The sequence below is a fragment of the Amblyomma americanum genome, chromosome 1, assembly GCF_052857255.1.
Source record: "Amblyomma americanum isolate KBUSLIRL-KWMA chromosome 1, ASM5285725v1, whole genome shotgun sequence".
Classification (NCBI taxonomy): Eukaryota; Metazoa; Arthropoda; class Arachnida; order Ixodida; family Ixodidae; genus Amblyomma; species Amblyomma americanum.
Window position 1 is genome coordinate 331434494 of NC_135497.1, and position 24749 is coordinate 331459242.

Consider the following 24749-nt stretch of genomic DNA (forward strand, 5'->3'; position numbering starts at 1 on the left):
CTCTCATATTTTCCGGAGAAACTGGCAGATTCCGGCTACAGAAGGGGCCAACGCCGCTCGATTCATTGACCAAGACCGAAAAAATAAAAATCAGATAGAATAATAACAGAACTCCTGTATCATCTCGGATCAAAATGGCGTGGATCTAGTGTGGGCTACCCGTTGTTTGCTTCTTGGTTCTTCAAGAATTCCAGTGGAACACTAAATGACTAGTCTGTCTGAAGGAACAAAACACAATTTTATTATACACTGTACACAACTTGGCTACTCTCACTGAGAGCTACGTCTTGCACAAACAAGAGAAAAGCGCGCGCTTGATGCTCGGAGAACACAAAAAGCATAAATGCATCTGTGTCACAACCGATGCTAGAGCTTGCTCTTCCGCACGCACGTCAGCTGTAATGGAAGCCGGCTTTCGTTCTTCGCAGCTTCCTTACTCCTCCCACGCAGCATTGCACAACAAGAGTAGCGTATAGGATCACTGAATTTCATAGCACACGTGCACAGACGCACACAGGGAGGAACACACGGACGGGGCCTAAAAACGAGCGCACGCAGAGGGAAGGTGCACGACACGGTCCCTGCTTATCACAGCGTGCTTCCTCGCTGCGAAACGCACGTATTCGATAAATAACGTCAATGGCGGCAGTCACCAAACAATGTTCCTGCAGCCTTATGGCACCTCAGAATAGAGGCTTTATCACGGAAACTTATGGCTTTACTCTGTACACGCGCTAAGAGACAATCGCTACTGCATCACAGCGGGAAAGAGCGGCGAAATGTGCACTATCGACTCGGGCAAATATAATTTTGAATGTCGAATACTTTCTTTTCCATAATTTAGGTCTGAAACTTTGACTTCGAATTTCGGACTAACTTCGGCGCGCAAGGCGAGCGAGGCACATAACCCTTCTCCTTTAATTCCGCTTTGCCCCCCCCCCCTCCCCCAGAAAACATCTGTGGACGTTTCATAAGCAACTGCGACGCCGCACCATTCGACGGTCACTTCCCCCTTCTAATGGCGCAGACTCCTAGGCTTCGCGCTAGATTTGCTGTGGCGAAAGAGATGTTAAGCTTCGAACAGGCAGAAAACTGCGGCACGATGTCGTTCAGGGAGCGAAGCGGTTCAAGATATTTCCTGCTTCGCGCATCAACTCCGTCGGTTTCCGTATGTTTGGTTAGGCACTGAATGCACCCCTTCTCCTTTTAAAAAAGGAAAACTTTTTTTTAGAAGCCATAATAAGCCCAGGCTTCATATTAACACTTGTCCATTCCCGCCTCGCTCGCGTTTCAACTAATAACCAAAGGAAGGGAAAAAAGAACGATGTGAGAGAGCCTACGAGCTGATTTTAAGTGTGTATCTAGGCTACGCAAAACAGCTTGCATCACTGACGAGTTCGCATATCTAAGTACAAGCACTCACACTCAACGACCGCGCGATCGCAATATAAGCACTGGGCTTCAATTGCAAACAGTTTTCGCCAAGACGGAGGAGCCATTGTGGCCACTGTCACAAAGCATGGGGAAAAGCGCAATCGCCTTTGTCCCCACATGTGGCCCGCAGCGTGCTTGCTTTAGCGATCACAAAACAACAACAGCAAAAACAACAACCGCCACAGCGGAAGCAACGGCGACAACAGAGTCTCCGTGCAAACAACGAAGCCTTATAAACTTTGCTTGCCCACATGCCACACTTTGCTCGCCCAGAAGCCACACTTGGCGCGGGTGTTCCCGAGTGCCAAGTGGATCGCGGAAATGGTGGTAGCCGAAACGAATTGCGTACACTCGTATCCTAACAGGAGGTAGAACGACACAGCCAAGTACAGTCGCGAGTAAAAAGATTAGCACAAGTGGCCAAAGAAGACCTGCTGGCCGGAAAGAAGAAAGAAAATACACTTCTTTGCAGGCAATCATTTTTCTTCTGAGGCTCCCGCATGACGGAGGACTAGGGAAGCCCGGTTGTTCTCCTTACTGGAGTTTGCGTGAAGCGGAGCGTCGCTACAGAAGATCATTTTCGCCCCAGTGATGGATCGCTTCGGCTAATCTATTTTGCTCGCGACTGTACTCCTGGCACTATTCTGTTACTGTTAGTCTATAGCGCTGAGGAACAGATTTATCGCTCGTACTGAGAGCACCGCATCACACGATATTTAATGGTGTTTTTTAAAGTGGCAGCATTAGAAGGGCCATGCAGGCGAAAACTGTCCGTCGTCAGCAGCGCTGGAGCGCTGGAGGTCTGCGTGAAGCTTACATCTGCCAACCGTGGCAGGAAGTGTTTAGGGAGATTTTCTTCTCTCCATCTGCCACCTGCCAACCGGTCTCCCTCCCCTACGCCCTAGGCTGGAGACTCCGGGCTAAGAATGGCCGAGCAAAAATGGATAAAAAAGCAATTACGGATGGAAATGGAAATAAGAATAGGTTCAGAATGGAATCGTAATCAAAATATAATTAGAATTGGAGTCGAATCGTATCTGCAATAAAATGGTGAGTGACAGACAACACAAACAGAATTAGTATTGACAGAACAATTAAAGCGCCGGTTTCCCTGCGCCTATTCAACTCCCTTAAAAAAAAAATATCGCGGCACTGTGATTTGCCTCCATGAACGCCGCGAAAGCACAAGCAGTTATTCTGTTCCGAAGGACATACAAGCCTTCACTCACTGCCTGAAAGGATGCAGTGATAGAGGGCCTCGTAGTCTACGGTCGCCGCTATCATATTTCCGGTCCGAAAAGAAGCAACAAAGGAAAATGACACTGAAAAAAAAGGTGGTGATCTTCAAAGAAGTCGCGCTTCCTTTGCGGTGGGTCGAAGAAGTGTTATAAGCATCGCATAGCGCGATCATCATCTCGAATAAAGAAAGAAAAACGACAAGGCAAGGAATGCAGCGGGAAAAACAAAAAATTACAATTTGCACGACTGGGTTCCTGATGGTTGGAGGCAGGATAGATATCGTTACAGTTTAGGAAATAACCTTGTATATTTCCCGCTTTCCCTGATCAATTTTATAAACACAGCAACAACCGAAATGAAAGAAAAACGAACTATTTACACATTTCAGCACCTAAAGAGAAAACATGCCCTCAGAACTTCACTGTGACCACAGAGCCACCGGGTGCAGTGTCCTTTTCGCTAAATTCGCTTTCACATGCGCTGTTGACGTAGCCGTTGAGGTGACTTCCGTTGACAGCATTTTTCGTGACGTCAGGGAAGCCGTTCAGGCACTCATGCTTGGGCAGCGCCACGTCCCATGTTTTGCCGGCGGCGTCTGCGCTGGAGACTTGTATGGCTTTCAGTTCCTGATTTTCGTCCTTAAATTTGGTGTTGTCACTCATGAACGCTTTCTTGGGTATTATTTTGCTGAATAATGCATTTTCCAGACCGGCCACGGGGCACTCGATGAAGAGGTAGACGATGGAACCCAATACATAGGACATGATGGCCATGGACAGGTATGCTTGAGCCTGCAAGCATCAAAAATGGCTGAGGTTAGCAGCGTGTTTGGACACCGAGCTGCAGTTACTCTGCGTTTCCGCTGTCGCGCCAGCGACTGACAACGGGCTGTCCCACATTTGAATGCCGGATCAAGAGCCTACCCATGAAACACAAGCAGCACTGGTTAAAGATTCCTAAGGTGTAATCAGGTCAGTAACGAATCCTCTCATTGCAGTTTGGTCGTTGATACTAAGCCCATCTTTGTGACAGTGGACGATATGCCTGTGCTTGTTTCGGGATTCCAGCGACGCGTGCGAGTCAGCCGCGTTTCATTCACGTACCTGCAGGAATGGCTGCTGACTGATGTTCTCTCGGCTGAGGACGGCGTTGCAGCCCATCAGGATGACGTGCACGAGGTAGACGGAGAAGGAGAGCCTTCCCAGGGGGTACAAGACGGGCCAGGCGAGGATCTTGTTGACGAAGCCGCCGTGGCCCGTCGCACACGCGTACATGACCCAGGAGGCGCCCAAACTCCAGGAGGCGCGGTGGAGGGCCGCGTAGAAGGCCGACTCCAGCCTCTCCGGCTGCCGGCCATCGAACCAGGTGCGTACTCCCAGCAGCGCGGCCAGGGATACGGTGGCGGCCAGAGCCCATGCGGCGCCCTGGATGAGCCTCGACAGCTGGTTCCGCCGCACGGCAAGGCAACCGAAGATCATGCCGATGAACATGGGAGGCGCATGCGTGTACGCCTTAATGTAGATGTTCATCGACGAGTCGATGATTCTCCTGCGCAGTTCATAGAGGTAGAAGGTCTAATGGCATACCCTCAACTCAACCTCTATAGAGACGATCTAGCAAACGTTAAAAGCCGTTAACGACAGGTACGCACGTACACTGAAAGACGGAAGCCAATGGAGGGAGACTCTGTGAATCTCCAGCTATTCCAGAGTGTGAAATTAGGAAGAAAAAAAAGCCCCTCAACCCACATCTCGTGCTTTTCTTCTTTTAAGGGCATGGTCACCACACGAATGCAACCAACGCGATCAGGTATACTCATTGCAGTCGGGGGCACGTTCAGAATCTGTTTCACATTGTAGACGTTTCCGTTCTAGCTATGCCGATCGTGCAGAGTTTATACCTTTTGTGTGCACCTGACGTTTTCATGCTACACCCCGTGCACGCCCTTCAGGGCCATGACGGTTTCAACAGCATTTCACGCCTGCTCCTTTGTACAAGCTCCAATCTCACGACGATGCTTTCTGTTGATGCTTAGGAGAAGACGCATATGAAGCTGTACGCATAGCCTTTGACATGCATACACTGTACTCCAGGAGCTTGCATTGCTCCTCCTCTGCGTCGTCGTTACCATAGCCTCACCAGTATCATGCTCATTCTTGCTCAGCACCGCTTGTCGCAACTAATAAGAATTTTATAAACGCTATATTTTTCAAAGCCTAACGTCGCGTTCGCAAAACAAGACATCACGTGTACTGCCAGAAAGACTTACTGGACGTCCGTCGTAAATACAACGTTGAATGGTGTGTAGTTGTTGATGTAGACTTGGATGCCCGTCGTCAGGCAAGTCGCAGCAACGGAAGCTCCCATAAGCCACAAAGCTACCTTAGGCCACCTGAAAAATACACATGAAAGACACGTTTCTTCACATTTCTCCTTCACGCATAACCGCACGTGCGCAGACAAACTCAGAGGAACACGCCAAGGGATCAAAAAGAGAAGAGCTTAACTAGATGTCGCAGAAACGCCAGGCTTTATGTTATTTCTTTTACGCGGGCTGGCAGCATATACAGTCCGTAATTCGATTTTTTAAGGCATGTTTGAGGACGTGAGCGACAAAAAGGCTTTCACGCTGATGCTACACAGGAATGACATTCTTGCATATGAATCAGCGGCACCGTTTGCTTTACGCTTGTGTAGAGGATTAACCATTGACTGCTATGGCTAAACGTGACTGCAAACATCATTTTCAAACAGATTATAAGCTTCGGAATACACTTCACATTGATTCAAAAGAAGATAGGTTGCTATTTGAAATCGATCAAAATAGCAACACGTCAGCTCTAATGCTTCAACTCAGTCTCTTTGGCAAAGATAGAAAACGTGTAACTCGATTTAAATAGCAGTTTATCTTATGCAAACAATATCTGTAAAAGAAGTGACAACGCGAGAAATATTATTCACCTGGGGAAGATGGCAACCAAGATTATAGTGCTGTAAATTGCAAGCTGGTATTCCATGGAGATGTACCAATAGTGGGGCATACACTGCAATCGCAGAGAATAAACCATGAGCAGCTCATAAAACACCTTCTGACAAGCGAGTTACACAAAATACGCCTGTTTCGGTTGGACGTCGCAGTTAAGTTTTTATGGTTTATGGTTTATGGGGGTTTAACATCCCAACGCGGCTCAGGCTATGAGAGACGCCGTCGTAGTGAAGGGCTCCGGAAATATCGACCACCTGGGGTTCTTTAACGTGCGCTGACATCGCACAGTACATGGGTCACTAGAATTTCGCTTCCTTCGAAATTCAACTGCAACGGCCGGGATAGAACGCGCGTCTTTACGGTCAGCAGCTGAGCACCATAACCACTGAGCCACCGCGGCTGGCTGCAGTTAAGTTTTTACATATTTTAATGGGACAAAAAAATAGAGAATCGTACGTCAAGGAACAAACAACTTCCACGTTTAGTCTTGCTCTATAGGTAAGGGCTTCAGGCGCATTAGAAAGCAGAGTGACGTCAGTTTACATCGGTGCATGCTTATACGTGCCTGCACGTGTGGGATCATTAATAGCCTTTGAATCTAAAGTTTATGGCAACAATAATAATGCGGCAGCCCACACTGCCATCGAAATAGACTTCAATCTCGAACACAACAAATCGCGGTACCGGGTATGTCACCGTGCCTGTTAAACGGCCACACACTTCACAGGCTCCCAATTATCGTTTAAAGTAGGAAAATCGGACATCTGCACAAGCAGCTGAATGCGCTTCAACACGAAGACTCACCAGGTCCTTGTAGTCGTCCATGTAGTTCTGGCTCATGGTGAATATCTTCCACCAGTTCTTGTCGCAGGGCTTCATCAAAAGCGGCCAGTAGTCGTGCAGCGGGGGTCCGTCCACGATGGCCGGTATGAGGTACACGAATCCCAGCAACGCAGCCATCGGCACCATCAGCCTGTGCAGATGCAGCGGATGCACGCGTTATAGCCTACCCGAGCGCGCGTACAGGTGCAAGCAGCTATGGAGATAGCTTGGGCGTGACGTCATATTCGCCGTGAAAGTGGACCACGCTTTTTCAGTACATGTTGGCGTATTTGGCACTAAGCGGATTTGAAGGGCGCGCAGCCTTTTACCGTGGTCTGGATCCGCCAACATGGCAGCTGCTGTGACGTCGGTGCAAGCTATCCAGAGGTGATCCCGAAACTCAGTAACACCTCAGACGGAAACTGAGAAACAGGCCAACTGAGACAGAGTGTGGGTGTTGCCGAACGACTCTAGGGCGATATGGATAGAGCCGGCGCAAGTGAAGAGTGGTTGTGTATAGGTCCTCTGTGTTGATTGCGCTAGTGGCATTTGTAGGATCAACAGTGTACCTCTCAGGAAACGAGTGCCACGATGTCTACCGACAGAGTTATAAGCGCCAATAACCACGCTTTGAAACACGACCTACCCGTGGGTGTGTAACTACATACAGCAGTGCCGTTATTAGTTCGGAACATCAACGGCCATCGGCTGTTCACAGTCGCCGTTTCGAAAAAAAAAAATAACAAGACGAGACCTGGCGGGAACTCGCGTGCGTTTGTTGCCTTATTATCACTCCTTTTTCTGTAAGCGGTTCTCACCCAAGATTTCGACACGCATGAATTTAACTGCCAGAGAAAAGCGGTAAATAGGTTGGTGTGTAGAGCCGGAAGAAACGATAAGTCGTCGTAGTTTTCTTGCAGCCTCGTCACTTGGACAATGCGTTCTGTGAACATATAAAAGTCAACATATTATCCCTGATGGGAGAAAACACAAGAAGGATATGGGGAGAGGTTAAGTACGCAGTCTTTTCTGCAGATTGATCTTCTGTCAAAGATTCTACTTAGGCTTTCTTTTCGTTCATTAAAACACGTCACAAATCGAAGCTCGTAGTTGAAGCTGTGCAGTGGAAATCATTCTATTCTAAACTATGTATCGGCGCAATACACGGCGGCATTCTTTCTCATTCCGACTCACCTGATATAGCGTCTTACGAGCGCCACGATGTAGAGCAACAGCGGGGAAACGTCCACCCGGTGAGCCTTAGCCACCAGGTAGCCGGAAAGGAATCCGCTGCAAAAGTTTGAAGTTGGCGCAAATGAGGCCTCTCTTATTGAAGCGTTGCTACGGCAGCACGCGTGAAGAACACAGACCGAGAAAATGAGAGCAAAAGATAAGAGAGTCACTATGGGAAGTCCGGTTAGCATTTAGTGTGGATATGACGTATTTAAGCTAGGAGCTTATTCCTTAGTTATATCAGTCCTGTTTTAGGCCAATTTAACCAGTAAACTGGATATGTCACGGAACTGCAAGAATAGAAGAATTATACGGACATTTTTTTTCCCCGAAATTCAGTGGTTGAGTACAGAAACACATTTTCAGCTTTCGCTTCCAGCGCTCTCTAATGATTCTCTTGTCCCGGCGATAGTTTCCAATCGGGAAATTCGAATGGCAGGAGTAGAAGAGTATGTCTCCGCGCGGTCATTTTGACTGCCTGTTTTACAAGCGTGGAATTGACGATATAAACAAACTTTTTTTTCGCAGTCGTGCGCGATTCGTCATTCATTAGCCAACTGCTGAGCCTGGAACCATCTGAGTAGAGTAGCTACAGTGCCTGCTGAAGTTTTATCCCTCTACCGTCGCCATCAGTCCCTGTTCAAGCACTGCTATAGCCCGCTCATCCGTTAAACCGTTATCCGCTAAAGCAACGACATTGCGATACTTACGTTATGGCGAGAAATGTCTCCACAGCCATGAAGGAGTTCAACTGGACAGTAAACAAGAAGTCCTCTTGTACCCGACGCAGGAGGCGAATCATGTTAGCTGAAATGAAATGAAGAAACCCAAATATACAACTATTTATTGTCTTCCTGAGTCACTGCTGAGGTCTGCTGACTGGACTACCCGCGCTCGATTTTGCATTAATTCTGGAAATACTTCCGACCAAACTAAATCGTAGCTATTGTGTAATGTTCATGCTGTGATATCGTTGTATGTGGTAAATGAGTTTCGACGTCCCGAAGCTCCACGCGGGTTATGAGAAGCGCTATAATAAAGGACTCCGAATTAAATTCGACTGCTTGGGGGACTTTTACATACGCGTTTAGCCCACAGCACTCGAGCGTACTTTGCATTTCGCCTTTGTCGAAATGAGACTGCGTTTCGGTTCCACGAGGCTGCACTCGGTAGCCAGACGCCACATCCACTGAGCCACTGCGGCGGGTAATATCAGGTATAGGGTATCTTCATACGCTGGATTAGCCGTGCTCAGTGAGTGCCAAGTGGAGTCCGGTTGCATTTAAAGGACGACCACCAGCCTACTAGTCCTGTTTAATGGTTGGCGGTGCGCCTAATCAAAGTCAACGACGACTGGGTTATCATCTCTGTTCACACTAACGTGAGAACGCTTTTTAAACAATACTGTTGCCTTCCAGGATTCTGGCGCCCCCTCCTCTTTTTCTTCCGTTTAGGTTTCGCGCCAGCACCCTGGAGCGTCCTTGATACTCACAGTTGGCGTGAAGGTCTCGAAGCATGTGGCTGTGTCCCAGCACCACCCACGTGGCCGAGAAGACCCGCACGCCGTGGATGAATCCGAGCTTGTTTGAGTAGTCTCCCCAGTTGGGCATCTCCATCAGCTTCTTAAAGGCCCTCCGCAGGGAGACAGACTGCACGGCTTCGTGCACCAAGCCTGCGAAAAGGCGCCAGCGATGTTCACAGCTGCGACAAAGGCAAAGCGATCGGACATCGCCCCGTCGACAAATCACAGAGCGCATCGTGAAGTTTGCTGGAAGCTGCTCGCTTATTCTTGTCTCTCAACATTGTGAAAGCACTTTCCTTGAGGCTTCAACGCTCTGATAGAGTCCCAGGCTGTTGTTTGTGGCCGGATACGATACAACCTTTTACACTAGCCTCGAGAGTTTCTTTTGCACACTTGGATGCCTCTATTGTCCGCCTTAATTTGTTTTATTTTCTTTTTTACCATTATAATTGGTGCTGTACAACTATGCTTAGTACACTGAAGCAATAATTCAAGTTGACGAATGCGCCTTTGAGTGCACAGCCGAATGCAGCCGATGCAGGGCTGGCTATCGGGATTACAAAGAAACTTTCGGGCGAGAAGAAGGAGCCGCAGGGTCCCCCCCCCCCCCGCACACACACACTCAGAACACACAGACACTATGTGTGCGTGTGTCTGCCTTCGTGCGCGCGTGCGTGGAGTTGGCAGATACTGCGCTCGCAACCGAAGAAATGAACTCGACAAGACTTGCTACTTCGGCTTGTTGGTATACATAGTTTCACAGGAAGGAATTGCGCGCCAGAAACAGTTAATGTTGGAAGACAAACACGCGCTCATGTTGTGTTCTTATTCCAATGCCTTGATTTTGTCGCGCCATTCGTTCGAGCGAAGACTTGCGACCGTAAAACTTTCTTACCCATGAAGGCGTTGTATTTCGGCAACTTGGCGTCTTCTGCCGCCACCACCGTCCTATAGATGTCGTATGCAGTTCCGAAGAGGATGAAAGCCGTCCACAGCACAAATATGCACCTGCATAAAGACGTAAACAAGAAGGTGTGTCTTAAATTGCGCGCACGGTCAGTGCAACATTCGAAGAGCCCACTGTAACTAAAAGGCGAGTTACTTACAAAAACTGGCTACACGACGCGCATTCCCACATTAGCGACATAGAAAGAACAAAAAAAACAGGGAATTCAACATTTTGAGTCGACGACAGTTTACGGTAGTGACAAGAGAGAATATCTATGTGCCCACAAAAATTTTTTGGAACGCCGAAATCGCGAGAAACTTGGATTACCTCGCTACGTACAGGCACTGCCCGGCATTGATAAATGCATTATACAGGTCTCACAAGAAAGTGCGGACCACATTAATCGATTAGTGGCTACACGCTTAGACTGCTAAGGAATTAAGCTTTGTTGTAATTTTCGTATTCCGAACACTATTGTGGGCACCAGCACGTTTTGGCTGTAATTGCAGAGATGTTGACCAAAAGACAAGCTTATTGATATGAGAGGAATGCACTCGCATATTCACTCGTAACTGCTGCTGCCGGCAGTACCAGCCACACACGGTTTAGTGGTCGAGCCTTTTCAGAATACGTTGCTCGAAAGCAGACTGCGAAACTGGCGCAATAGAAGCAATGCCCTCAATCACTGCGCAGTAAATGGGTCTAGAGTGAGCTGAAAGCAGTCGGTAGTTGAGGGAGAGAGGGGAAATGTATACACGCGGAATGGAATACATGCGCACACACATAGAAACAATAAGCACGATTGTGCTTGCAAAAAAGAAACATTTAAATAAATAAATAAATAAATAAATAAATAAATAAATAAATAAATAAATAATGCCCCCTGAACTGCGGCATTCAGCTTCCTCTGAGAGGGGGTCCGGGCGGCGGAGCATTGGAGAAATGAAAAGTCGGCGATTTAAGTCGAGGGGCGAGTAAAATACTGGCGGCGAAGCGTAGATGAGCCAGAAGAGACACTAGGCAAGGGCGCCGCTCGGAATCGTAGCGGAACGTGTGCACGGCATCCCCAGAACGAGGGATCGCTGGCGGCAAAGACGCGCGACTTGGCCCGGAAGCCCGCAAGCGTCTACATTGGCCGATTGTCGTCGGTACGCCAAGGGTTCGTAGGGTCTTGGCGGGGTCGACGAAATGGGGCTTGTGGCGGTGGCATGGAAGGCGGTGGGGCATAAAAGGCCGGACTGCTACGGTAAGCGGCAGGGGTGGGCGAACGCCGTGTACAGGTGACTGCTTCAGCACAGGTGAGCGCTGCAGCCACAGGGGGAAGTGGGCGACTCGACAGCAGAACTGCAGCGACCTGCTCCTGAATAGCACGGCGGATAGTGGCGCGAAGGATGGCGCCAAGTCGTGCGGAGGGCAAACGGGGTCGGGATAATGATGTAGAAGAGAAAGCTGGTGAGCGACTTCTTCGCCGACGAAGTCTCCGACGTGCTGCATGAACAGGGACTGCTCAGAAGACGATACACTAAGGGCCAAGCCAGCAAGACCCTCCGCAGGCGCGCCGGACTGCCGCGTAGAAGCGCGTTGCTTTCGTAATTCGTCGTAAAATTGGCACAGCTGGATGACGGTAGCCACGGAACTGGGGTTCTTCGCCAGGAGCATCTGAAAAGCGTCATCGGCGATCCCTTTAAAGATGTGGTTGACTTTATCAGTTTCGGTCATCGACAGGTCGACACGCTTGCACAAGTCAACGACACCCTCGATATAACTAGTGAATGCCTCTGGCGGTAGCTGAACTAGAGCATGAAGCGTTGCTCGGCGCGAAGTTTCCGGACGGCGAGGCGGCCGAAAACATCGACGAAGCTAGTCTTAAAGGAGGACCAGGTGGCAAGGTAGTCTTCATGGTTGCGAAACCATAGGTTGCCAACGTCCGTGGGGTAGAAGAGGACGTTGATCAGTTTAACGGAATCGTCCCACGGATTGTAACTGCTGACACGCTCGTAGGAGGCCAGCCAATCGTGGACGTCCTGGTCGTCGGAACCACTAAAGAGTGAAGGGTCACGCAGGTGCAGTACCCCGGAACAGAGGACGGTGGTAGGGATGGGCTGCGATGGTTCGCTTGGACCTTGCGGCATGGTGGCTGGGACGAGAAGCGTCCCGCTTTGAAGTTCCAGGATGAGGAGCGGGACAGGAACGGAGACACCTCCACCAAGTGTAAAGGTGTTTATTAGAAGCGCAGGTCGGTGGGCCTTGGTCGAACAGCGACGCGACGGACACACTCACAGGCATAACTCGAAATCCCAGCCGCACTTCGTCTACCTCTTCACTGCGCTGCTTGAACTGCAGCCGGTCGGTCCCATTACAAAATAAATAAATAAATAAATAAATAAATAAATAAATAAATAAATAAATAAATAAATAAATAAATAAATAAATAGGCGTCTTAAGTTTACCATATTAGTCATTACTTACACAATCAGGGTTTGGCGTTGGTCCAGCCTGACTGGCTCGTCAATCTTGCACCACGCAGCCTTGAGATTAACCTTGAGGTCACCCACTACTGCATGAAAGAAGTGGAGACGCCAGTTGTAAGAGTTTGTGGTATAAGAAGCAGTACCTCGGTTTGAACGTAGGAATACTGTAAGGTCATCTGACTTATGGCAAAAGAAGGAGCATTACAACAGCACCGCAGTACTGGTGTCGTCTTTGTTTGATTGGGTCTCACAAGCTACGAGGCTACTGACGGAAGCTACTGACGGAAGCTACTGGAACGCAGATGTGATTCCTCGCACCTCCGGGTGTACTTACAGTGATCAATGATGACTTGCACGTCTTCTTGCTGACACACGGAAGGTACGCAAGCGCCGTACTTGAGTAGCGGGACTATGGTTGTAATTTCGTTGGTTGCCACTTCGGAGACATTGCCGATATACTGTTAGAACCGGAAGGAAAGAAGCAAAGAACAGGAGGAACTTGTAAGTTAAGTGGCCATAACAAACGAACGCACACAAAAACGAACAGAACAGAACAGAAGAGTCGCATTAAACTTTGTGAGGCGCCGACGTAAAACCGTTGAAAACCTCAGCGCTCTCAAAGACGCTAAAATTCGCCCTTCTAATTCTGTAACGCTCCAACTGAAGCTCTGAAACGGCCCAGAGGTGCACTCTTATCGTTTTAGCAACTGATGCTAGGTCCACTGTTAGAGAAAACGGACACTTAGAGGGCAACAATTAAGGCTTGTATTGTTAGCGTATAACATTCGACTGTTGTCAATCGAAAGCCTTTGATTTTCAATTGCGTTCATGCACATGATTTGAATGCACGAATTCGGCACTCCTTTAGGGCGTGCATGACTTGACGGTGTTATCCTTGCTTCCGTTCTTGCGTGCTTTGCCACCATCCCTTCTGTAATAGTTTTGGTTCCGTAGAGCGCTGCAAGTCGTGCAAATGCGATCCGCATCGTACTGATTTCTTCCGTAGTGCAGTGTATATCGCGAAGAAAGCGCGCGCCACACGCTTCCAATAGCTGCTGCGCCAACTGCTGGCACTCACTTCGAGTTTGTGGTGTTTCATGAACTTCTCGGCGGCCTTCACCACCGTGGGAGGCATTGGGGAGGCGTCGTGGGACAGGTGGACCATGCAGTACCTGCCTTGGAAGAGGCCCTCGTGATGACGGATGCCGAGGCACTCGTCGTACTGGCCGTACATCGCGATGCGGCCCAGGGCCATGCCAGCTTGAGGCTTGCCCATGGCGTCCACCACTGCGCCAGAAGAAAACGCGATGGTGGTGTCAGAGAGCTGCAATGCACTGCGTCAACTGTTGTTCACCCGCTGACAGACATCCGTTCCGAACACTTATGGTCAGAAAAGACGATGCCAAGACTGTTTTTTTTTCTTTTTAATAGAAAAAAGTCTCCAAAAGTGGCGCTGGGAAATTATAGCTCAAGTTAAGAAATAGACTGCACTGTTTATCACTTTTCTCTTGTTGTCTTTGCCAAGAGGTTCATTATGATGTAGACTGTCGACAAGCAGCTGTTCACGACAGGCAACAGCTTACTTAAGTGGACGGAACCTAGCCCTGATCGCTGCTGCATGATCTATTAAGTCTGCTGTAGTCACTAAAGATCGACTGTAGACAACAAATTCAACAAAGGATTGGAGTAAGTATTTAATTGAAGGGATTAATGGGTCATTTCTGCAAGTCGATCACGGGTGCTAGTACAGTTTGAAAAAAAAAAAAGAAAGGAGCGCGAGTGTATTTTCGCTAGTCCCAACTCAGAGTTCCGTTTTTAGCTACAGAAATCTTAGCGAGCCGTAGATGTATACGAAACCTGTCACGATATGGCAACAATGAATGCGCTATTATCGCGAAGAATCCAGCTTAGCAATTTCAACTGTTTTTGTTTTTTTTTCTTACCGCCTATTCCGTACGTGTTATCAGGTGATTAAAGAATGCGACCACATGAAAAGCTTATTCGATCACCATACATAGAGAAGATTTGTAGTGGCACGCTTTTTTGTCACAGGTTCACTTCATCAATGCACGTCGCGCTGGCTGTGGTAGGCGAGAATTGCTTTGATTTGCTCTCTCAGCCTTTTGCAAGCTCTGGGATAGGGAGGGAGTGATGTGGCGCTTCTGGCATAGAGTTCATGATTCATTATCCATGATACATCAGTGTCGAGTCATGACTGGGAAACACCGCCTGCTGCGGACCGCAATCTTTGTTGTCATTTTCCTTATGTAAAAACGCGCCTGTCCGCTACGCGTCACACCGCACTCTCTATGGATGCTTCTGTCGGGCATACTGACCCTGAACCGATGTGCGACCAGCTGCCACACTTTACGCTCTGAGATATTGGTGCATTTAGTCCCACGGCCATGGCGGTCAAAGAACCACCTCTGTGCGTTTCTATTCGCAGGCTGCCGCATTAAGACTCCGCGTTCTTGCTTGAGCTATCCGTTTATGCCGTCTTCGAAGCTGGCATAAACAACTCACTCACTCACTCACTCACTCACTCACTCACTCACTCACTCACTCACTCACTCACTCACTCACTCACTCACTCACTCACTCACTCACTCCACTAATTGCCCTCCAAAGTAGCTATAAGAAACAAAGGGCAAGGAAAAGGCGGATGTGTATGGCACACCCGTGTGGCCTCGACAAAAGCGGCGCGTACTTTTCTTCTTATTGCTCTCCTATACTGGCTGTGCGCTAATGTGTTTTCCGCTGGGGGAAGTTACCTTCTTTCATTGCGCAGGGAGGTCGCGTGGAAAAGCGGTACTCGGGGCAGGATCGAGTTTGGCCCAAGCTCGCAGCGGTGTCTCACTACTTGGGTCTGCATATCTGTGTTAAGGCCCACGTAATTAAATTCCTTTTTTTAGGAAACGGTGTTCTCATTGACAGAGCTCAAACCGACTGCGTTTCGAACCGCCCGTGAGGCAAGCAAATGCGCTGTTTGAAAAGACCCATGTAGAAGGGACTTCTCAAGCATACCACTGAGAAAGCGCGTATTTCCTCAAGGAAATAGCGCTTCGAGTTAGACGTGATCCAATCGCCGTATCCCAGTTCTGGGGACTTGGCGCCTGTTCCCCTGTAGCCTGAAGCCATACGCAAGTGATGAACATTCTTGCATATATTTATGCGTATATGAAGCTTCAAAGCGCAGCTTTTGGTTGCGCCGGGAGCATACTTCATGGCTCGAACTGACGCCTGCGTTTAAAGTTCTGAGAAACTTAACACGAAGCGTCTCGGAAGCTGGTGGTGGTGTGAGTGCCTCTTATATACGTCGAAAACTTTGAAACGCGTGTATTCACACGGCAGGAACCTCGGTGTAACGTTATAGAAGAAATATACAAGTATGCCGGAATAATACGGCTATGTACGGGTATGGATATGGGCAAGGGCAAGATGACGAGAGCAGATCATATAAACGCGTTAGCAATTCGAACGAATTTGCAACAGGTTAGGTTTAAACGGATGCTCTGAAGGCAGTCATATTTGCTAAGAACGTCAAGGCGGATACTCGCACGTACTTCCAAATCTGTGCAAATAACTTCGCTTATAAATAGCACCAGGGGCACGTGCATTGAATGCAACTTCTACGCGGGCTCCGCTTCGCTACCTCTCAGTCGGGGGCAGAGAAAATCTTTGGGCAGCGACTTTCCGCGTCTTTATGCCAGCGTCCATGTCTTCTTCCTTGTCTACTGCATCTGTCGACTAAATTGCACTGCCCGTCACGAATTAGTGGCGTACGCCGTCGACGGTTCGCACGTGGCAGCAATGGTGCTGTCGAGGGCGCGGTGCCAGCCCCGGAATACAAAGTGAGCGCGCGGAAAGCCGGCGCGACACGAGTTGTATATGTGTGTACAGCCTGACTGGGCATTGCTCCTGCGCTGTGTAAAAGTGCCACGTAAAAAAAAAAAGAAATATAGCGACGGAGCATGGTCGTCGTGCGTGACGATGACAACAATGCGAGGACGCTCAAGCGGACGGCGCAGGGAAGCGTTTAGTAATGCGATCAGCGCACTTGGATTGGGTGTTTCACCAATAATCAGTCGGTTTTTATAGGTGATCGTGATAACACCTTCACACCCGACGATACGCTAGTAGCATTCGGACTATTTTGGGTCAGCTTCGCTTCCTGGGTGCGTCGTACGCTCATCGTTTCTGCTTGTTACGTTTCACTTCTCTCTCTCTCTCTCTTTCTCGCTTTTGTATTTACTGCGTTCCCATCCCTCACTGAGGTTGGTAGTTATGAGGGAAAGGGCTAAGTCGGAAGAAGAGTGGAGGCGGTGGAGGTGGGTAACCTCCGCTTTTCTTTCGGCTCGTACTGAGAAAAAGTGTATACGGTACACGCGTGAAACATCACGCTGGGAGAAAAGGATCGCTCTCATTACAACTACATTGCAAAAATGCGTAGTGCATTTACGCAGGCAGGTTAGATGACCGTTACACGCGCTGGGACCACGCAGCAATGGTTTCTTGAAATGATTCAGGGAGTGCTATAAAACCAAACGCTTCGAAACGCAATCGCAGTTACGCCACCACTCAAGGTATAATCTGCGTTGAAGAGGGACGTTTAAGGTAGCCGGTTAAATTCAGCCCTTTCGCGGCATTTGTACGTGGTTTGAAAAGAATGTGAATGTGGAAGCTTATTAACAAGTACTAAGCCCTGCATTTAGGAGTGCCCGAGAAAGTTCATTCAGTCGTGCGTAGGCCATAAAGAAGCCCTCAGGAAGTCCCCATATAACATAACAACAATAGAAAGTAAACATGCAGGATAGCTGTAGCTCGCGCGTGAGTCGCCAACGGTGTTTAATTTAGGAATTCACATCCCGTTGTCCTGATGGCGTGATTCCAAGACGGCAGTTCCCCATCACGCGCGAGCACTTGTAAACCACGCACTGATATCGACGCAAAGGGAGCCTGCAGATGGAGGCTATCATTTGCATCTTTCTTTCAGCCCACTTTTATCGACGCACGAGAATTAATACAACAACGCATCGTGTTCCGAGAAAAGACAGAAGGGTAGAAATGCAGTCACACTAATTGTCCGCCGCGTCTTGCGCTCTCTGGGAAACCAACACGGAGAAATCCAGGCTCTTTACGGCCAATGCTTGTGTGACGTTCGACGAGAGACAATGGCTTCTGGCGAAGCGGTTCATACCCGCTCAGCTTAAACATGCGACGTGTCCTTGTGCCTGTCGAAAACAGAACAGCGAAGTGACCTCATGCGGGTGATGAAATTAGCACCAACGCGTGCACTCCCCTGGCGCCACGCTTGAGTTGCCTGGGTCGGCTGCTGTTTGTAGCTATAGATATCGCCGTGAAACCCACGAAACGTGAGTGGTTCGCGCCACGTCTCTCCGCAATCGATAGAGCCGGGGGATTTACCTCAGTTTGGCAGCGACCACCCGCGTCTGGAAACAGGCGCGCTGCTCACAGCGCTTCCCCTGGAAGCAGCGGTGCTTCTGCGCCCGAGACCAGCGCGCGACGCGTCCTTCTCGGACATTCGACGCGGCGTCGTTCGAGCGTGAATAGCGCCGATAGGGATCACGGTGTGCGTAACTGGCCTCCTGCGCGGGTATCGCGCTCCGAGGTCCGTCCTTCACGCCCTGGCGACCCGCCTCAATCGCTGGTTCCCGCCGTTTGTGGAGATAAACCGCTTCCGATGACGGCGCATGCCACCGATGCGGATCCCACCCGGACTCGAGACTTTCGCGTCGTCGGCTGGCCGATACGTCCTCCGTCCACACGCGTCCATACGCGCGCCGCGCGCTTGAATGCGCTCCTTGTTCAATACGAAGCGGCCTAGAAGAAAGGACCTTGGCCGCCACGTTGGAAGCAAAGAACATTTCCCCACACGGCTCGAAGATGAGGAATCGTTCGACGGAATAAAAAGGCAGGGAAACTGCGATGACGCGTGTGGACAGAAATAGCGCGAAGAAAGACTAGAAATGTCTTTCGCAGGGCCTAAAGGTACAGGCCTCTTTTTATTTGTTCCTGCTACCAGCTGGCTCTAACATGTATACGCAGTAAAGAAAACCGAGAGCAGGGGAGGGGGTGGGGGACTGAGGCAGAGAGAAAAGTAGCGCCGTGAAGGAAAATTTTTCGTACTCCTAACAAAATGGCCGCGAAAAGGACGTGCCGCGACGTCTGCGACTTTTGTTCTGTTCTTCTCCGCCATCCAAACAACACCATGCGACCTTGTAGCGGTCGCAACTGAACCGCTGCCCTGGATGGTACTTCGACACAAAACGCCGTACGTGCATGCCCCGCCCTCTCGGAGCCTCGTGAAGTGCGAGGCAAGAGTTGTCTGCCGCCTAGTACAACTGACGGGTGTCGACCGCGTTCTCCAAAAGTGTAAACAATCTCTTCCTCCGCTCGTTCTCTACACATTGATCTTGCTGCCGAAGCAGGCTTCCTTATTGTTTCCTTCCTTTCTAATAATTATCGCCGGTTGCGTAAGAGAATCCATTGTTACCGCTTCGACACGGTCGTTTCCCATCCTGTGTTTGGCTCCCGGAGGAAGAAAGCGGTGGTGGCTGCGTAGCACCCGGCACAGCGAGCATCGCCTACGTGGCGCATTGTACGCCATCGACGTGCTCCTATAGTACGGCGGAGAAAATCCGGCGCAGAAAGCAAGCGCCTAACTTTATTAAAAAAAGCTGAAGAATCTTCTCTAGTAGGTGCGTGATCACAAATATTTTGACACCTGGATGAGTGCTTATTTGCTATACCTTTTTATTTAACGCGACACAGGAGACCGGACACATGCACATAGGAGAACACCGGCCAATTCAAAGTAGAATACTGCGGTGCTATTGTAAGCACCACTATCGCGGTAGTGATCTGCTAGCAGTGTGCCCTTTCAATGTTTCCTTGTTTTCGTAGTCAGAAGCAGATGTGTCAAATCTGGAGCACACGGATACCAGGCACGCCGCATTTTCTGCTCGGACAGCAAGAGGAGTAGGCACAGAGGGTGAACCACGTACAGGGCACCCAGGCGTACAGCTCGGCCTTCCAGTGCACGGGCCTCTCTTTGCTAAGAAAAGTCTGCGAACTTGAATGTTGCTCCGCGAACTGAGACGACCGCGAATCTGCTACATGAATAGCGAAGCCGTTTTCCGAAAAAATTAAAATAAACGGCTGATGCCAAAAAGCGCTAACTCGTAGCGTTTCATTGCTTTGTCGCGCATAAGTCCTTCTTTCGCCTGTCTCGCACGGAGGGACGAGGGCTCTTCAATTCGCCGCTTGTTAGCGTTGGCACGTGGCGCATCGGAGCCTAGCGGGCACCCCTCCCGTAAATCGCACCGTACACACGCCGCGACAGGTCACGCACCTGTTCGGGATTTCCGAGCGGCGAAGCGCCAGCCCGACGCCTAATGCCCGCTACGCACGGTAGTTCCGTGTGTATACAGATATTACTACGCGGCCGGCCAATCACTCGCGCGCGCACGTCATGACGGCGGCGGGCGTGCATATCCTGCGCACCCTATAGGCGTGCTTGAGTTAACGGCAGCTGTCCGCGCGTCTGGCAGCCCGGCGAGATTTGCGCGCTAAGTACGTTCGGGGGCGTTAAAGGATTCCCCGGATCACAACGTATGCGGGGAGAAGCCTCGGGGCATGAGCGCGCGCGACAGCGATGGCATTTGGCTGCCGACCAAGTTTCACCCCCTCTTGCGAGAGGCCTTTAGAACGCGGTCTTTTGCGGCTCGCCCCGAAGCGCGCGGAGTTCATCATCCGTCAGGATGTCATTCAACTGTCTCTACGCAGTCTCCCCGTCCATGTCCGATTCCGTTCTTTATTCCGATAACCGGACGAGGGCTAGGAAGGCTGCCTCATTGTACTACCTTCGCTCTCGTTGCAGGCATAAATAAAGGCTTATTTCCAGCTACCCCCAGCGCATTCTTTCTCAGTGCCACAATAGAACACAGAATGGAATCGAGAACGGAATAGAACACACTAACAAATGATACAGTCAGCAGCCCATCACTCGACGAGATTCTCATCCATCTTGATTCTTGCCACGTATTATTTTTTTAGCGTTTTCATTCTGCGTAATTCGTTCTTGTTTGAATATTTTCCAGAACCACCTCCTTTGTTTCTCAGTTTGTCTTGCCTAATTTTGGTATAGCGCCTTTCCTGTTTTTTTTTTTGCATAAATTCTTCCCAGAATGTGTTGTCACTCTGGCACTCAAAATGCTGACTTGTTTCGTGGAGACAGTGCCCTTTCATTATTCTTGCTTTAAGTTCCTGTGTCTATATTTGTACGTTCCAGAATTTCTCGCACTTCGATTTCGGCCTTGTTTGTTCCAGCCTCTGAAGTGGCTAGCAGTATGGTCTAAATAAATAAACAAATTGTAAACAAACTCTCGCCGCACATAGTCGGGTGTGACGACCAGCTTTTGGCTCGGGGCCCTTAAATGACATCGGTATTCTCTGCATGCAAAGATCTTTATGGTGGTGTGAGACGTCCTCATTTAAACTCACGTTATAAACGTTATGTGATATCTACCGGGCGAACCGGCGTCAGCTTCAGTCTCGACCGCGTCAATCCGCTTCACGTCTAACCTGGGGATTATTTGTTCCGCAACAGAGTTTTCCCAACAGCAAGGTGACGCCTGAATAAATAGGAGCGTTGCACCTGCAATGGGACGCACACTGCGTGACAGCGACAGTGACATGAAAAAACAAACTGCATCGCTAAAACTTGGCGGGCCGATAGCGTCAATGTTCGACACTAGGATGACGTCTTCAAAGCGGCTCGCTAAAAATGAACGATCTTTCCGCTGTTATGGAAGCGCAGCCACAATGTTTTACATATCTCGCGCAATCGCTTTTTTGTCGATTTGGAAAGGCTGCATTTCTCGTATTGCCCAATAATCTTGGTCTGGAAGACGACGTATACCGCTATCTCTTATTTTCCCTAATAGAAAATGCAAGACCTCGGCAGACGAAGTTGGCATGCGCTCTTCGGTTAGATTAGCGGAGAATAAAATTAACGCGGTGTGGGAAGCCAGCGAGGTGCAGCGATAATAATATTTCTCTCATTCGGCATAAATGAGAGACGAACTCAGAGCACGATTTTCTTGTCATCGTTGAAAGAAAAAAATTTTACGGCCCTCTACTAATTCGTCCCCATTGGAATACGACCGCCGCGGCGGGGATAGGACCCGCGCCTTTCGGGTCACCGGACGAGCGTCATAACCATTGAGCCACCTTGGCGGTTACGCGACTAACTGAGGAGCTTAGTTGAGAGAGGAGTGCTCTCAGCTATATTAACAAGTGAAAGAGCAACAGTACGAGGAATTAGTAGAAAACAAAAATAGCACAGAAAGAATCGTTCAACTGGTATTGAAAGCTGTAAGTGCCTTAAAGTGGGTAGAAGGAACCCGCGATAGCTTTGCGTGTTCACTGAGCAAGTAAACGCTGACAAGCCGTAGCCGCTGTCTAGTGCGAGAACTAAAGACGCGCCGCACGTTCGCCCATTGAGGGGGGCGTCCATGCGTTCAGCGCGCTTGAGTTCTCGAACACTCGGGGACACGGCGGCGAGAAAGATGACGGGGAAAAGGCAGCACGCCGCAGGCACTCACTCTCTACTGCCCAGATCTCAAAGTTCCGCAGCGCCGGGCCGATCTTCATGAGGGAGCCGATGCATCCCGGGGAGAGGCGCGGGTCGTAGATGAGCTCGCTGACCATCGGGTACAACTCTTTCATCGCGATGCGCATGGCGCGTTCCGAAATTGAGTCTAAGGTCTCCTTGAGGAGGTCCACCGGCTGCGGGGTGGTAGTGGTCGTCGTCCGCGTGGTCATAGCAGTCGTCCCGCTGGCGGCAACTGGGTCGGCCACGTCGCCCGTCGAGCGGTCGGAGGCCAGCTGCGCCGAGACGAGCGACGATGCCGCCGCGAAGAGCAGCAGCAGGAGCCCGCGAGAGCACCGCGCCGATCCCAGGGCCATGCTGGGCGTTCGAGCTGTGAGCGTCGGTTGCGGGCAAAGGGCCGAGCAAGGGACGGTGCCGGCAACGAGGGGTCCGCCGCACTCCTGGAGCGTCCGCGGCAGATGACCGAATGAACAAGAGGGGGCTTTCAACCTCGGATTAATCGACTCGGAACTAGCAATGAATTTACGTCACCGTGCCACCGAGGAGGGGGAGGGCGAAGCGGGGGAGGCCCGCGACATGTCTCTCCCCCGTGTCGCCGTCTCCGCTGCTTCCCCAGGCGGCGCGTGCCGTCGGTGCGCGGGGGGGGGGGACCTTGGTGGCGGTCAGCGCGTGCTGTTGCTGTTGAACTTGACCAATCGCCAGCTTCGGGAGAAAGGCGGCTGCTTCTCCAGCGGGGCACGCGCCCGCGCACGCGTCACGCGTCTTCGACGCCCGCCGCCGCCGGTGCGCTGGCATTGAGCGCTCATGTGGAGTGCGCGCCCTGCTGACGGAGTGACGTCAGCGAAAGTGAGACTTTTCCTGCGCTGATACCTCTGAGCAAGAGGAAAAAACTGCCGTGGCCGTGCTGCACTCCGCCGCGGGGCGTGTGGTATATGTGAACACCCTTGAAATACACACCTCTCCCTCCTGTCTTCACCTCCTCCCCCAAACCCACGTCATTTTTTTTTTGTAATTGGCATATTTGCCACTGCGAGTACCTGGTGTACTTTTCTCGGAGCGCGTGGCCGTTACCAGCGCGGGCGAGGCGGCTCCCTTCTGCTCAGAGGAAGTGCCACCTTCCGCGGTTTTCGAAGAACTCCCCGCCGTAATGTTCTTTCGCCTGCTTCGTGAAAAGGGAGTCCCGTCAGCAAATCACTCGTCCCGCGCTAACGCGTCCGTCGCCCGTTCGCTTCGGCTCCGCTTTACGGTGTACTAATAACGTTTGGGCTGCTCTTCTCCGAGGCGCGCCTTTATTTTCCCCGTTCTGAAGCGCATTTGTGCGCGTGCGTGCGTGCGCGCGGGCTTTGCGTCGTGATGTTTCTCTTAACCTCCTCTCTAAAGTAACTACTGGCTCGCGATAAGGGCGAAATGGTGTGGTTTTCGGCCCTCCCTTTTGCATATGACTTTAGCTTGTGGCGGTGCACCGTGAACGATCCAGTCTATCACTGTCCGCGTGGTTGACGCCCCTTTATAGTCGCCCTGCTCACGCCCTAATTTAAGGTCTTGCGACCAATGGCGCCCATGGTGCGACATCCGTAAACACACTCGCGAAGACCGCGAGAAAGGAAGACATACTGTTATTGCTGAAGCCTCCGCAATGTTTTCTGGCCTGTGCAAGAAACAACTTTAACTCGCGAATTTCCCACTCTAAGGAACATTTCAGGGGTATCGCTCCGAGCCATACCTTGCGCCCTGCGTGCGTTCCGCTGTGGGTAGTGTCCGCATTTTTTCACCTTCTGTGATTTTTGAGTAGTCGGTGTTTCCAGCTGCGACTTTAGCAATCTTTTCTTCGTCAAATTACGCCCTCCTTTAAATACATAGTTTTTGTTGGACGCTTAGTTGATTCCCTCCGCTACTTTCTGAGAAGCGACTCTGAGCTTCTCGGGCTCACTTTGCGCCAGGAAACTGATGAGCACGAACGCTCTGCGCGAGGATCTTTGGGCTTTCTCCGCCCGGCATGACAGTTGGTGTGACATTGTTCCATTACTCCGTAATATTCGTTTTCCAGTGCTACTGCAAACATTTGCCCGCTAATCCGCGCTTCTGCTGTCAAAGGATGTGCTCCGCATCTCTCCAATCTCGGGCCAGCTGCGAAGCACCCCAGGATGCCAATATTTCAGTTTTTTTTTACAGTGGAGGCTATTTGTCGAAACTATATTGTAGAATTTTTGCTAGCAAAAATTTTTGCCTCACATCATCACTCTACATCAACGACAAATGAGCGTGGAGAGCTTTATCTCCCAAAATAGACCCCTTTTTTGTTATGTAATTATTCCTTGCTGCGTTATTTACAAGCTGTGCGTGCTTATTATGCAATAATTAATGTCATCGTCGTAATATGTAATGGTAGTTGCACACGTTACTCTGCTGGACAATAAGAATCTTATCAGCGTGTCCCGGGGCATGGATGCTCTCAGAAA

The 24749-nt window shown here is 50.1% G+C and overlaps 1 protein-coding gene across 1 annotated transcript; it reads right to left on the minus strand.

The window, feature by feature from the left end:
- Nucleotides 1-219: 219 nt before the first annotated feature.
- On the minus strand, nt 220-22806 carry LOC144115500 (nose resistant to fluoxetine protein 6-like). Its single transcript, XM_077649909.1, has 13 exons — nt 22283-22806; nt 13735-13943; nt 12991-13114; nt 12655-12742; nt 10132-10244; nt 9207-9386; nt 8425-8521; nt 7676-7771; nt 6464-6632; nt 5635-5717; nt 4943-5065; nt 3777-4221; nt 220-3464 (listed from the first exon to the last, which is right to left on the minus strand). Exons 1-13 carry the CDS (start codon nt 22644-22646, stop codon nt 3084-3086), a joined length of 2472 nt encoding a protein of 823 aa, XP_077506035.1. The 5' UTR covers nt 22647-22806; the 3' UTR covers nt 220-3083.
- Nucleotides 22807-24749: the final 1943 nt, after the last annotated feature.